The sequence below is a fragment of the Bactrocera latifrons genome, unplaced genomic scaffold (assembly GCF_001853355.1).
Source record: "Bactrocera latifrons isolate USDA-ARS-PBARC rearing strain unplaced genomic scaffold, ASM185335v1 scaffold_149, whole genome shotgun sequence".
Lineage (NCBI taxonomy): Eukaryota > Metazoa > Arthropoda > Insecta > Diptera > Tephritidae > Bactrocera > Bactrocera latifrons.
This window is the reverse complement of record NW_017534952.1, coordinates 268530-284735: the sequence shown is the minus strand read 5'-3', so window position 1 is coordinate 284735 and position 16206 is coordinate 268530. Positions and strand designations below refer to the sequence as shown.

Sequence of the window (16206 nt, the reverse complement as noted above, 5' to 3'; positions counted from 1 at the left end):
GATTTCAATGAAATTCGGTATATAATATTTTATTAACACCCTGATGACATGTACCAAATATGGGTGAAATCGGTTCACAACCACGCCTGAAATCTGGATTATCACTTTATCATGCGAGAGTATAAAATSTTCGGTGACACCCGAACTTAGCCCTTCYTTACATGTTTCTAATAGTATTTTGTTAGGAATTGATTTCTGCCAAATGTCAMTTGTCTGGTTTCTGTTCTGGTGTTATGGTTTCTGGAAACGTATTGGCCTCAAGCTTGTTTCAAATAGATACTTAACTGCATATTTTCATATATTTTTCTTCAACGAATTATATATGAATTGGGTCCTCAATATTTAAAAAAATATTAATTCGCYCTTTCCGAAACCACTTTTCAAATAATCGGTATTGGAGCTTATTTAGTTGGGTTGATTTCATCCAGCAAATGCTAGTTCTACACTGATTAGTTTGATGTTTGACTGCCGAGCTCTTTCGAGTTTCTGCTTCGYTGGGTTTTGAGTTAAGTGCTCGCTTTGTTGTTGCCAATTATTGAAACTAGTAAAAAATTCCACCAACTTGATTCCAACAGTCACTAGCCGCTATTGCGGTAACTGTCAAATTGCTATTGTTGGTGGTTGTATGTGCCTTATAGATAGCGGTTTGCCATTTCTGATTTGCATTTTCCTCATTGGAATTTTAATCGGGTAACGATTGAAGAAGAACACAACTCAAATGTAGGCGGCCGGTTTAATGAATAAAATAATACTTATTGGGCAGTGTGAGAGCGACAGAAAGAAGAAAARAGAGGCACAGCGACTAACGATCATTTACTATCGATCGTGCAACGCACTGTGCAGCCAAACACATAAAACCTATAGTGCTTTCATTCAGCATTCCAAATGCAGAATATAACAGATATCGGTAAAAAAAAGCGAAACAAACGATTTTGTGTGATAATTTTGGTCATTATTGTTGTCGACTGCCTGCGTTAGTTGGCGTGACGAGTGCAATGCCCAGCATAAATGCAAATGAATTCGGTGTCCGTAGGCTAGTACGTCGGCACCTCGTTGAAGTGGCAGCTTCTTCCTGTCTTTGTTCATGGCTTTATGGATGAGATGTCAGCAGCGAGTAGTCGGCGAATAATGAATGGCCATGAATATGCGCGATTATGCAATTTTACACGGAGGCGGACTAGAGGTATGGAGGTGGAAGGAATCGCAAAGCGAATGCAATTTACAAGTACAGTGTGTGTATGTGTGTGAGACCACAACAGAAAAGAATGCCGYGACTGRTGAGAGGACAGATGTCGGTTAGACACMACTGGAGAGGGTGCTTGCTTTACAGTTACTCACCTTTTCCGTGCTGGACTGGAAGTAGTAAACCATGACGAATATCCAGATGATGCTTACAAAAACAATGAATTTCACATTGCGGCGCATTTTCCTTCTGTTGCTGCTCCTGTTGCTGGCGTTAATATTCCTACTGTTATTTATATTCCTGCTGCGGTTGTTGTTGTTATTAGTACTGATGCTAATGCAACTGACTTGGTCGCTGTTGTTGCTGGCTTCGAGATCACAATGCGTGGCACGGCTGCCGCTATCACATCCGACGTGCGTCTGTTGCTCCTTCAGCTGACGAAATGTATTGACAGCGTTGTTGTAGTGCTTGTCGCAGCGCGCTTTGTTGCTGCTACCTATATGGCGGTCGGCCTTACTGTTGCTGTCACCGTCGCCGCAATGTTTATCATAGAGATTTATGAGGTTGTTATTGTTGTAGTTCCTGCAATTGCCGCTTACTAGTGAGGGACTGTTGTTGTTGTTGATGTTACTAGTGTTCTGATTGGAATCGTTCTGTGTGCTGTTATCACCAATACTAACGACTACCAAGTTCTCTTCATCTGCTTGCACCGAACTGAAATTGTTTATCGCTGCAAAGAGAACAAGAAAGCATAATTGATTGAGAGCTGTTCACTCCAAAGTTCGACTAAAATATAATTAATTGTGTTAGGCTACACTATTGCAGTTGATATTTCGATCGAACTTTTCTGCCAAAACGGCACTAAAAACTCGCATTTAKATTCCCACACACACGAATATTTATCACCATGTAAATATATGAGAAAAAATGTCAGTGCACTTTTGCACTATGCGCATTAAATGAGGTTTTAAAGGTTTAGGTGAATGAAATAAATTTTTTGTGTTAATTTTTTCTAAAATGCCACTCTGTAAAGAAATTACCGATTAAAATGTATAAAACTAAATCCACTTAAATTGTCCTTCATCCTACACTCACTGCAGTCCATACTCTATTTTTTTTCTCTAATAATACCGTTCCATTAAATATTTATGACAGCAAAATCGCGCCATTATCRTTATCGAAAGCTCAAACTGTGTTTTTTTTTTTTCGAATTTACAGCAATTTATGAAAGCAATATTTGCAACGCTTTAAGCCRATTTCTATCAATTAAAAGATAAAGCAATTATAAATCAAAATAAGTTTTTTATGAAACCGAAATATWAATTGAAAATACGAGCTGCATTTTTATTGCATTATTTCGCCGCCTTGTTGTTGGTAATATGTTCTAATATGCGCAGAGTTTTAGCCTTTTTTGCAAGTACAACCTTTTAAGCCCCTTCGCATGACTGTATATTCGCTGTGKCAGTATTAACAGRTGTATGTGTGTGTGTGTATTGCACATGTGTATATGGCAGACTGTCATGCAATGCTTTATTGGAGGAGTGCAAAAAATATTCCGAAAACATTGCACGGGGTTTCTGTTTTTTGTCAATTTCGATACGAATAATGTAACGTATTATTTTCGAAATATTTCCTTTACATGCATCGTGCTTTATCTACTTTTTCTGCGCATATGTTCTCACGTAAGCCGCAATGAGTGTGTATGTGTGTATTGGTGTATGTATGTTGAACGGGTTTGGTGATGAATGTGGAGCAGACGCAGTTAAATTAAAATCAATATGTTTGCAAAATCGAATGGAAACAATAAACAATAAGCCGAATAGCTGAATTAAACACAGATGTAAATGTTGAAAATTAAACAAGAAAAACGCTTTGCAATTTCTAAAAAGAGAAGTAGAAAGCAAATTCATTCTATTTTTTGCACAAACAAAAGAGAACATTAACAAAACCCAACTAAGGAAGTGCTAAATTCGGTTGCAACCGAACATTTTATACTCTTGCAACTTGCAGGAATCAAAGCCAAGGAAAGCCAAGTGTAAAACGTCAAACAGAGGATCGAAAGCCAAACAAAACATAAATCATTATAAATATGTAGTGTATGGAAGTTGGGGTAGTATCGACCCGAGTATCATACCACATACTAAAAAAAATATTTCCTGAGTTTCATCAGGGTACCTCACATACTATACAATCAACAATCGTATGGAGAAAAGTTGGCCGGTTGTTCGAAAATCCTAATATTAGTTATATGGGAGCTAGGTCAAATTTTCGCCCAATTTTATATATTTTTGGGGCAAAGATTCACTCTTATATGTAAAACACGCTCTCTCATTTTCATTGAGACTCACTTCTTGGCCGAAATATGCGGTATAAAGTCACTCGGAAATTAGAAAATCTTTATATTAGGTATATGGGTGCTCAGGGAAGTGTTGACCCGATTCATTTTTGATAAACAGAGATATTATTATGAGGTAAAAAATTTTCTTCGAATTTAAATTATGTACAGATATTTTCGGTCAAAAGTCAACCAAGGATACGAAGGTCCACATATTTGGTGCCTGGGGTCTTCAACAGTTTTGGTTGGATGTGAAAAATGTCTGGTCATAAATTTACTGGCGCACTTGTCAAAAACACTCACATATAATAATAATAATAATAATAATAATAATACCCAACGATTACCCTCCTCCCGCTAAACCGACGCGAGGGGCGCAATCCGCGAACGAGCGGAAATAGCTGAGTCATAAAAGGCAAGAGTTTTAAGCGTTGCGATCTTAAGTTGCTCAGCTACAGAAACAAAAATTTCAACAGCCCAAATTAAGAATTAAAATTAAAGTTTATAATTTTTAAATGTTACTTGCTAAGATTAGATAAAATAATTTTTTAATGGTAAAGAGTGAGTCTGTTAGGTCAAATGTGCTGGAATGAGAATTGAAATCATGACATATGCGGCGGAATGGTTCGTTTAGCTCAAAATTTGTTCTAGAAAATTTTAAAAGTAAGGATATAAGGATATCATTCCGATCGTTCAGTTTGTATGGCAGCTACATGCTATAGCAGTCCGATCTGAGCAAATTCTTCTGAGATTATAGCGATGCTTTATACAGTATTCGATGCAAAATTCCGTGAAGATAAAAAAAATGTCATTTAAAATAATTTTGATTGGTCACTTTGTATGGCACCTACATATATGCTTCAGTTGTCCGATATRGGCGGTTCCAACAAATGAGCTTCTAGGTAAGAAAAGTACATGTGCAAAATTTCATCTCTATATCTCAAAAATTGAAGAACTAGTGGGCTCATATCGACCGACTGACGGACGGATGGACAGACAGAGGAGCATGGTTAAATCGACTCAGCTCGACACTCTAATGATTTATATGCATACGTACACATGTATGTATATACTTTATGGAGTTTGCAACGTTTTTTTTTGTTTTTTGTATGTTCCAAACACCGTGGCAAACTTTATATACCCTTTAGGGTATAAACATCTGCTCTATTTCGTAATAATTAATTCGGCTTTGCACCAATTGACTTTTCATTGTGATGAAAACAGGTGAGATAACCTGGTTTAAATTAATTGAATTACATTGCAAAAATATTTTATAAAATCAAAATTGTATTGTGTACAGAGAGCAGGAGTTTTCAACAACTTTATTTTGGGTCTTGCAGCGTTTAAACAAACATGCACTAATTAATCAAAAACCGAAGCGCCCGAAGGCTACACAGTTCTTTCAGTAAATAAATATTTGTTGCATTTAGTGCAGAAGAGCGTTCGCTTTCTAAGAATTCCACCACATCGAGTACACTCGTGTAGTAAATAATAATTATAAATAGTGCAGAGCTTTTCTTCTTTTTGAATGTGAGTGTTTCATATGTTCGTCAGATGCTAGATGCTAGCGGTATCAACTACGCAACTCAAAACTGCTTGTTTTCAAGGCGAGCTATTTATGGTTGTTTAGAAAAGTAGACGCTGGTGGCGGAATCGAAATATTCACGTATGCATGTACGCATGTTATGGTTGAACGACATGTACACAGCAGCCAAAGTTTTAAACTTGCGTCGTTTTATGTGCTAAATGAATATACCGTTGGTTTGTGTGGTTGCGAAGTTTCGGCAGGTAGTTATTTTAACATAGCCCTAAGAGTAACTAGTGTGTATGTGCAGATGGTTGTTGGTGTGGATTGTTTATTTCCGAATGCCATTCATAACAAAAATCTATTTATTTACATGTTTGCATTWAAGTAACGAACTTTTCTGCAGCCAAGCGTTAATATTTATTCTGAATTTTATGTGGAAAACACAAGCAGAGGCATTTAAATAAAAGTATTCAGCAACAATGAAATCATAGGGCAGAAAACTCTTGATATTGCTGTTTCGAAGTGAAATAAATTAAGACTGTTCAAAATTGAAGGCTTAAAAACCTAGAGGTGTTGAAGCGTTGATTACATTAAAGTTTCACTTCGATGACATGAAGCTTAAAGTCCTGAAGTCTGTTAAACGAGGAGTAATTTAATCACGATGTAATCATTAACCTCGAGATGTTCCCATTCGCGCAAARTTTTCACAATTGTCCTTCCTAAACACCTCCTACTTCATATCAAGGATATTTGAGAGTTATACACATAGATTTGGGTATTGTGTCGCCTTACTGCCCAACACGTTCCCTCGTGGAATCAACAAAACGACTTCAGATAATGTTTGCAGAAGTAGTTCCAGCAGACAGTTATTCCAACTAAAGTGAATAAAGGTAAATGAATGCGTTGTAAACAACTCTTGGACCTTCAAATGGCATCTAGTAAAATCTTGTAACGATWGTCATCTTACCACAAAAAATAACATAGTTCGAGGTCAAATAAGGGAAAAACAACATTTTTTTTATCAAAATCCAGAATGAACTACTAATGGATTTTTGATGTAGCAATTTGTATGGCTAATTTAAGATTTTATCAGAGACATTTCAGAACATTCCAAGCAACCCAACAACACATAATCACACTTATACACGAACGCAGTTGAAAGCGGCACATACCTTACTTTCTCCTTCACTATTATGTYGTCACTTAGTTAAATTTGAAAGAATTCACGCAACAAATTCCGCAAAGAAAGTGAAATTCAATGAAAAGTTTTCGCGGCAGYCAAGTCCAACCGGAACGGCCTTACTCWTACGACACGGAGCACTCACGCGCAGCAGCGCCACACAGAGAACACTGATGAGCTGCTGATAACATCGACTGCCAAACAGAAACACGCTTGATTGCGCGCTTTTGGCCGCGGAAGTGTTTCGGCTTTAACACGCACGCACGTTCACGCACAGATAAGATAACKGCAATTCAGGTGTACTATAYGACGAAGAGTTCGATAAAGAATATCAATAGCTCTAGGTCAATACTGCTTTGAACAAATATGAGCACCCGCGTATTCCTCTTSAAAAATGTTTACACTTTGTGGATCCGAGAAGCGCTACTCAATGTTGAATATCAGATATACTATCTCTTATACACATCTAGATAAAAATGTTTACACTTTGTGGATCCGAGAAGCGCTACTCAATGTTGAATATCAGATATACTATACACTAATACACACACACGCTCGTATCACAATTTAATAAATTTGGCTAACACCGATTACGCGTTGACAGCCGTTGGCATGGACAGCCGTCTGTCTCGACCATGAGCCAAATATAGTGAARCGTTATCGTCGCGATAAAYTGTCACAAACGCTACACGCTATGCACTGAAAGTGTTGAGTGGAACCGCTAACCAACGCCGACAACTCGAACGGGGGGCTTACGAGCAACTGATGCGTCGCGTCGGTGTGCAAGCGCTTTTGTTCACTGATAATGACTGTTAACCGCTGCCACTGTAACCGCCTCGGGCTAGCGTCACGTTACCACTGCCARAGCTGACGCCGTTGCCGCGAAACGCACACACACAGAGCGAACGCCAAATGAGCGGATTGGTTGCCGCGCTAAGCGTTTTATACGGCGGACGCCACAGCARTCGGCAGCGYACACCGAGTACTTCGTATAAGAGTTGTGGCGCTTGCGGCGCAGTGGTTCCCAGTTGGCGCTCGCAACAYATAGCCTCTCAGTAACGGTGTGCGAACATGTTCGGATGCTTCCCGCCGCAATGGATTTCTGTTGTATTTTGTTCGAYYGGTGGGGTTTTTGAACCTTCGCCAAGTCTGAGGCCGAATGTCTTTTTGCTGCCGTCACAATGTCGTTGGTTGGTGCTGGTTGCAGCGCTCGATTCTCTCAGAGAGCAGTTAAGGTTCTTGGCAACACGTTGTGGACAGCAGCAAAGACGATGCGCACGTAAATTGATAAGCACAAAGTTAAGGAGAAGAAGTACTTAGTTCTTTATTTATGTGGATATTCTACAACGAAATATTCGATTTAGTTCCATATATTAATTTAAGATGAAAATAATGRAATTAAGAGACAACGTCTATGCTGGCTAGGTCAAGTCGTCAGAATGRATGAAAACGCCCCWGCTCTGAAAGTAATCGGACAGTATTCGCTAGGGGGAAGCAGAGGAAGGGGAGGATCTCCACTTCGTTGGAAAGACCAAGTGGAGAAAGGCCTTGCTACACTTGGAATCTCCAATTGGCGCCAAACAGTAAAAATTATAATAACTGACGGTGTATACGCCAATAAAGTAAAAGATTCCAATGCCCATAACTMAAAAGTCAATATGATTCAGCCTTACAAATTATAAAKAGAGTTTGTCCGGAAGGTAATTGGACTGATGGGCCGGGAAAAGGTCGCTGATGAAGAGCGTGCTGAGAAGGGTCAATCGGGTCTGACAAGACATAGCAGCCGATTAGAAGTTGCACTACGACAACGCCCCGGCTCACATCGCCTTTCTTGTGAACAGCTACCTAAACAAGGCCGGCATCTCAACGTTCTGCAGCCGCCCCAAAGCCCAGATATAGCCCTCTCGGACTTTTTTGTTTCCTTGCCTGAAAAGGCTGATGAAAGACAAGCATTTTGGGACGACAAAAAGARATCCAAGCAGCATGCACCTCGGCCTTCAATGCTKGGAAATCGGGCTGGCAGCGCTGCATCGATGCAGAGGATCCTATTTTGAGAGTTTATAAAGAATTGGTTCAATACATTTTTTAAATTTACATTTTTTAAATAAACGGAGAAGTCCTGTATCAAAATATGTACGAAATGTTGCAGGAGTACTTATCTGCCATTTACAAACTGACAAATGTAGACTCTTGGCATTCTCCAGATTTACTTGGGTCTAGCTTCTGCTGACTTAATTGATTGACATTTTAATTAACATTTGCAAGGCGAACTCATTAACGCACCGGGAAGATAATTAACAACGCCAGCCAATGCAAATACCACCACACATAAAAGTATTAAAGCAACTGGGTCAAAGTGTGGACAAATTACATATTATTAATGTGGCTATAAGCACCAGCACGCAGGTCATTGAGTAGAAAGTCGATATGTTCCCCGACCTCTGACAGSTTTCCAACAACACAAGGCAATAGACGACAGTCATGACCACAGAATCAGTCAACTTGATTGGCATTACTTAAGCGGGCATTTATGCACACCACAGGCGTTGGCGACCTGAGTGAGGTGCGCAACTATTCAAGAGGAACTTCGTTAAGGCTTTGCTTTTGCTTTTTATACAATCAGGCGCGCAGTCGGAGAAGTGGCAGCGCATATAACAACAACAAAACTAACCATTAATGTGGCAACCAAGACGTTAATGGCAGTAGCGGCAATTTTAGTGTTTGCAGCACAAGCACCAACCACAGCAACACATCAGAGCACATCATTAATTATTGTGTAAACAAGCTGAGTTGTTGTTGGGCTGCCGTTAGAGTTATTGACGTTGCGCTGCTTGTTGCAAGTGTTGCACGCAAATCAGTTGCAAGTGATGTCCAAGTGGTCTACATAAATTTTACTCGCAACAAAACTTCATGCTGTTGTTGCGCCGATACACGCGGAGGCGAGTACTAGGCGGCGGTGGATGGAGAAGAGAAGCTGCGAGCAAGTAATTGGAGAAGTTGGAGTCTTGTTGTGCAGTCGCTTGGAAAGTTGCATTTTATACGCCCATTGCACTCGACGAGAGGTGAGTAGACTGTGCTTGTTGAAATGCACTATTTCCCCGCTGGGTCTGTTGTTAATTGCGAAAACCTCGCGTGGTTTGTTAAGAAGACAGCGGCACTGTTCAGAGTTTTCCACAAAAGAGGAAAATAATAAGAGTCTATTCAAAGTTTTGGCTTAACAGTCTTTTTGAGAATTGAAAATACTTCTTCTTGTCTTTCTTAAACATCAGCGTAAAGACGTGTTGCTTCCTCATACAGTCCACGCGTTTCAGTTTGCCAAACAAAGTGACTTCAATAATTTATTATGATACTTTTTCAGCTGGCAACACCGTTTTACCGAATTCTCTCAACCAAATTTAAGGGTTGCTCGATTTAAGGTCAACGACTAACACAGAACTTCACAAAATATCACAATAACAATAGCCGACATGACTCAAACACAACAACGTTCTCTCTCGCATACCCACTCTCCACACCTCGGAATACCTCACATTTATGGGAGCACCAAAAACGCAGAGCAAAGTGGTTGACGCCACACTTGATTTTGTCAGACTCACGCTTCAAGGCATGAATCGTTCGATTTTTCACAGCACTTTACTACCATTTTAAAGCGCATATTTTCAAGAAATTTACCTATAGATTATTATGCTGTTCTACATCGTTTGGAAGCGAGCAAATAGACATATTTGGGGCACCTTAGCCATTTCGCTGCGAAAATTTGCTCATGGAACACATTAAGCCGCGTTGGCTTCTGCTATGAAGCCACACATTAACCCTATTATACACACACAAACATAACATCTTCTGACAKAATTAAGACTATTTTGTTTTTTTGTCTTTTACGCATATTTTCGTCTAATTAAAGCACTGTCGGCATTCACTTTGACTAATAATATTTATAATTGTGGAGCGTTTAAAGCTGTTGTTGCATTACATTTAACTTGGACTACGAAATTTGTACGAAAAATCTATATGGCCACCGATTTATTGTTTTCCAATAATAGCTCAATTGGCTTTTCGCGAGTTTCAACGCGGATTTATGATTTATCTCCCGACGTGCGGCTGAAAGTCGGCATGACTAACGCGAAACTGTCAAATATGCTCTTGGGCGAAATGGAAAAAACAGCGGTGGCAAGCGCTAATACGAGCGATTTGATTTTTGCCTCTTTCTTCGCTCAATTCCGTAATCACCTTTTGGGTGTTTTACCCTTAGTGGCATGATGAACACCCTTAGCAAATGKTTTGGTTTGGTCTTTGCTTTTGCTGTCAAACGAAATGCCAATTTGATGTTGAAAAATAAGAGAGCAAGGCATTTTTCTGCAGAGACAGAGTGAGAGTAAGGAGGCGAGAGCGCTGGCACATGCGCTATCAGACAGCTCAAACTCTTCTGTGTAAATAGTGAAGTAGCAGTAAGTTGAATGGGGTTTGGTGGGTTCCTACGTTTATTGAACTTTTACTTTTGRCGAGGATGGGATGGCTTTTGGGTTAAAGCAAGTACAAATAAATGCTTGTATTCCCAATCACACATACCCAAATACACTATTGTACTATTTCCGGTTAACTCATTTTGACCGGATGCTGGGCTCTGCTGTTGTACTCTTCCGGGGTGTGGTGTACCGGAGTGTTCATAAGTCATTTTCAATGCGCCATGCTGAAGTGAACATTAGGGGATTGTGCTAGGGACTTACGCTATGCATGTGAATTCGACAGGAAGTGACAATGAATTTTCAATGTCAGGCGAATCGTGAAGAGCTCACGCCGTAACTGTGCTCAAAAACCATATAGCAGAAGAAGGTAAATTGAAGGATTATCAGTTTTGAAAGTAATTAGTTTTTTTTTCACACCATTGTAAAATTAAGGTAGGAAGGCAAGGTAAATTKTTTATGTAATCAGGGGTTTTGAGTAGTATCTGTGTTTAACTGTGAGGATAAGTTTAAGTCAAGTTTAAGAAGTAAGCGAGTACAGTAAAAATTGCCGGAAATCATGCTTGCTGAAAGTCCATTGGCAACATCTTTGAATTTTAGCATTCAGTGTCTCTAAAAGTAGGCTAACATAAAACAACAAGACAGGAGTTCCTTAAAGTATAGCCAGATTTTGAAGTCGAGTCCACCTAGGTCACAAACAATATATCCTCACGTCTGCAGGCACAATTCCTAAAAACACATTCACAAAATTCAATTCTCCAATAGAAGTCATCAYATTTAATRCCACAAAAAACGTCTAGTCATGCACTCACTAAATTCGGCGATTTACACAATTGGAAATATTCGTCCAAATTGAGCTACAATGACTTACACGATTTGTCTGGWTGTTCGAGGCACATGCAGGAAGTTTGTAAACTTATACTATACACATACTGTATATTCTGAAAATTCGAGGTGGTCAGTTGCCTTCCTCGACCGAATCAAATGCTTTCGTTGTCATTGTATTTTTCAGCACACATCCACCYGCAGCACATGCTTCCGYACTAAACCAAAACCGGGGTGGAACCRCAGTTTGCCTTCCGTCATGAGTTGCGCGAGCTAAGCTCCACTTACACCAACAGTTAGCTTTTCCTAACATGTGCATCTARCATATGCACTTATCCCTTGTGCGSGAGTTGGAGCGGGCGCGGGCAAGGAAGCGCGCGAGATTTATGCATTTATTGCATAGCCAAACCGATTAATGCCAAGTTAAATATGCTGGCACGAGTTTGGCACCACTTTCTGCTCACTTTTCCCAAATGTTTTCTCTTTATTTCACCATTTTGTTTATATTATGTAAGGGTGTGTGTTTAGTGGGGAAGTCAAATTTTGCCTGAATTGCAATGATAAAAAGTTTTGCCGCATCCAAAGCGCTGCTTAAATGAGTTCTGCAATAAAATATATGCAACATGCGTGGGAATAGGAGGGAAGAACGAAACCATTGCACACTACAAGCTGTGTATGTATTTTTATTAACGGCAGCGTGGTCCGAATTATATTTGTAGGTGGGAGTCGCTTGCATAATGTGATGCTGTATATTGGTCTCTTATATTTACTCGTAAATTTACTTTATTTAAATACACAGGCAGCTCACCGCAATGCACTCTGTTGCAAAAAACAGGATTCTAACTTTTCACCACAGGCGTTTTCATAAACTGCATAACACACCCTCAACTACACAGAGTTGCTTTTTCGCCACAGTGTTTTTCGAAATTTCCACTCTCTGTCAGCTTGTCCATCACTGTATTTGATGGACACGAGCGTTTTGTTGGAAACTGTTTTTCGCTTTTATTGGATTTTTTTACTGCTYTTCTTTTTGACAACTCTTTCAAGTAATTTGATGTTGCTGCTTCACTCAGTTCAATTTGCGGCCAAAAAAGTCTTCAGCGTTGAGCAGATAACTCGTACAGTATCTACTTTGTTAAAGYTAGGTTGTCGAAAAAGKCTTTTCGTATTTCTAATMAAATKTCAACTAATTTCTTATTTATATCAACATTAATGAACCAAATATGTGTCATTTTGGACGRCCAGTTTTTGCCATTTTTCCGTTGGAAACCTTATTCCATCAGTCTAATCCGGTTTCTTGGCGAAAAACTGCGACAAGTAATTTTCACAGGCCTCAGTTGAAGRCAACTATACTCCACTAACCCTAATWCTAGTACGATGGCGCTAGGTTAGGGCTATATGKTGRATGCATCAAAACTTCCCAGCCAAGCTCTCCCCGTTTTTGCCGWGTAAGCAARGATGTTTATGGTCTAGCGTTGTCCTGATSGAAGACGAAGCCCTWTTTGTTGATCAGTTTTGGCCYTTATTTTMGATTGCTTGCTTCAATCTCGTCAGTTGTTGACAGTAAAATGAAGAATCAATCGTTCGACCAGGCTGGAGCAGCTCATAGTGGATGATTCCTTTCCAATTCCAGCAAACGCTCAGCATAACCCTTCGAGGAGTCAATTATGGCTTTGTGACCATTTATTGAGCTTCATCACGCTTGGATCGTGATCTTTTTGAGACCATCTTGTCGTATTTGATCCAGTTTTCGTGTACTGTTAACACTCGATACAGGAATGGTTCAATCTCAGTTTGTTTCGGCAAAGAATCGCAGATTTTAATTCGGTCCATTAAATTTTTTACATGTGGTACCCAAGTATCGAGCTTCGTTTTGTAGTCAGCTTTTTTTAAATGGTTCAAAACTGTTTGATAATGAATAATAAGTTCTTTAGCGATGTCATGGCTGCTTATGTGACGGTCCTGGTCAATCTTTTCCATAATTTCATCGACTTTTTCAACAATAAGTCGACCAGAGTGAGATGCATCTTTCACGAGAATACGTTCCACCAATAAGTGAATATTGAAGTTTTATAGACAAGCAAACGTTCATGGCTGAGTCTTTACAAAAAATGTCATCCCGACATTTAAACCGAGTCGACTGCGAAACGCAAAAATATCGAGGAAATCGTCGTCTTTGGCCATTTAATGGACAGCAACGTGCGTTTCACATTCTTAAATATTCTTAGACTCTTCAACGGTGGAATGCGGTTTTAAGTCAAAAGGTTTCTAATTCTACACCGGGTAAAAATTTCGATAGCGCCATCTGTCCTTTAAACGCTACTTGTTCTAAAATTATTACTAAAAATTTATGTTTTGGAAGTCAGCGAAAAGAACACTGCGTTAGCCAAGGGTAATTGTTCTGCTCCTAACATTTTCCACGAATTTCAAATGTTTTTGAGGTTTTTGTGCAATCAGTATTACTTGTTTGAACTAATGCTAACATTATTTATTTAATTTTATCTGTAAACCAAATAATTGGAATTGTTACTGCTGCTGTGCTTCGACCCACACACTTACAATGCATTTGTGTATTTAATTCAATTGAATTGCGTGCAAAAAGTTCAAAGTTAATTAATAATAGAAATATTGCTGGCAACAATTGAGCAACTTAGATAAATCAAAGTTCATCGCAAGTGCGTGTTCACATAAGCGGCGTGCGCGCCTTGATGTATGCTTGAATGACTAGCAAATTGAGCAGACAACTGAGTTGCAGATACTTTGTGACTTAACGAATTTTTGCCTTGCATGTGTGTGGACATGTGAGCGTGCGTGTGGCATGATTTTGTTAATTTGATTAAAGGCTAAATGCTCGGCTAATGTATTGCCTGGTTTTCGGCGCAGCCATTTGGCAATGCCCACAGAATTAGACGGCGTAATGTTGAAGCGAATTAGTAACTTTTTTCCCCCCAGCTCATCAACCACACATTCACATAAACATACAGGAGGGCATTTAATGTAACTTAGTGAAACCCGCAATTATTTATAGAAAGCACTTCTAATGGACAGTGGAAGCGCTATTCTTTGGTTAAATTTTAGTTCGCCTCCGCGCACTCGGCAGTCTATTTTCGCCGTAATTATCGAGATGAAAACGTAATAAAATATGCGCAAATAATTGCTTTTCATTTGCAAAACTAAATATCTGCGGTTGCACAGCCAATGCATCACTTCTCCGCACACACCCACACAAACCGAAATACATATTATATTTACACAGGCAGGGAGCAAGGAGCGGATGCAAATGCGTATGTTGCACAGAAAATACAACAACAACAATAATACGAACTGCCTCGCCATTACTGAGTGCATTTAGGTGTGTAAATCGCGGCAATTAAATGCAACACAAGAGGGAAGCAAATTGAAATCGAAGTATTGAATTAAGCCATTTAGTGCGCATCAATGAATCGGCTAATAATTGCGTTATGRATTGTTAAAACCGATAGTAAATGCACAAACCGCCTGCCGTGAACCTGGATATCAATATGCATTTCTGATAACTGTTCATTTCTGAATTTCATTATAAATGCCAATGAAATGATGAATTCAAATAAGTGGCCGCCAATTTAAAATGAATACCAGGAAAGTCTCGTCTGAACCTCGGTAATAATGTGGTGGAAAGGGACAATGTGAACGCCTGTACATATCTGCACCGAAATTCGAGTGTGACCTTCCCAAAGTTGACAAACCCCCACAACATGCGAATGTGAATTAATCATTGCTGATAGCCAATATTATATATCGAGGCGATTCACTGAACTAGAAAAAAATGCGGAATTTTTAAATAAAGAATAAAGAGACGAGTTGAAGTCTGCATGTCTGTCTGTCTTTCCGTCCGCCCCTCCATCTAAATCGCTCCTTTTCACACTGTATCATACACATTTCATTGGATTAACACATATCAAATTTGGTKGAAATCGGCTGAACGGGTCCTGACCTAAAAGTGGGCAGTGCAACCAACATTTTGACACTGGCTCAAATAAAGGCCCCTCATGCCAACTCGGTTGTAAAATTTAATATCTCTGGCGTATTTAGATATTGATTTATGGCGATTTTAGTAGTTTTTAACAGTACCGTTATGAGAGAGTGGGTCCATTTTCACACTGCCGATATGAGTTTCGACAGTATATGTGCTTGATGAATTGGGTTCTTATAGCTCAATGGACCCACTCCCCTCATAACGGTACTGTTAAAAACTACTAAAAAATATATATATATAATAGTTGTCAAAAAACTCTTGCGGTATTTTTATTGAGTTTTCAATTGTTCATAAAWTTTTTTTGATGACTCATGCCCAGCTCTTGACCGATGCTACGGCTGCTACTATGCCGGTCTCTTTCGATCAATTCAGCGATTTCATCGCAATTTTCGACGACAGGCCTTCCGGAGCGTGATGCATCTTCGACCACCTCTATACCAGAACGAAACGTTGAAAGCATCGTTGTGTGGTGGAAACGGTCCATAAACTGCACAAATTTTATTGGCGGCTTGAGATGCATTTTTGCCTTTATCGTAGTAGTACTGTAAAATATGCCGTATTTCCTCTTTATTTTGCTCCATGTTTGCGACGCTATAAGTCATGAAAGACTTAAAAGAAACGACAATCAACACATGTTAGCGCGTGAAATGAGCTTTCCAAAAAGGTATAGCATGACC

At 39.4% G+C, this 16206-nt stretch overlaps 1 protein-coding gene across 1 annotated transcript in view; it reads right to left on the bottom strand.

Moving 5' to 3' along the window:
- The window catches only part of LOC108965819 (polypeptide N-acetylgalactosaminyltransferase 2), a 73880-nt gene that overhangs the window by 53117 nt on the left and 4557 nt on the right, over window positions 1-16206 (bottom strand). Inside the window, exon 2 of the mRNA XM_018928472.1 lies at window positions 1339-1913. Coding sequence (XP_018784017.1) covers window positions 1339-1913 — 575 coding nt within the window. The remainder of the gene's footprint in view (window positions 1-1338; window positions 1914-16206) is intronic.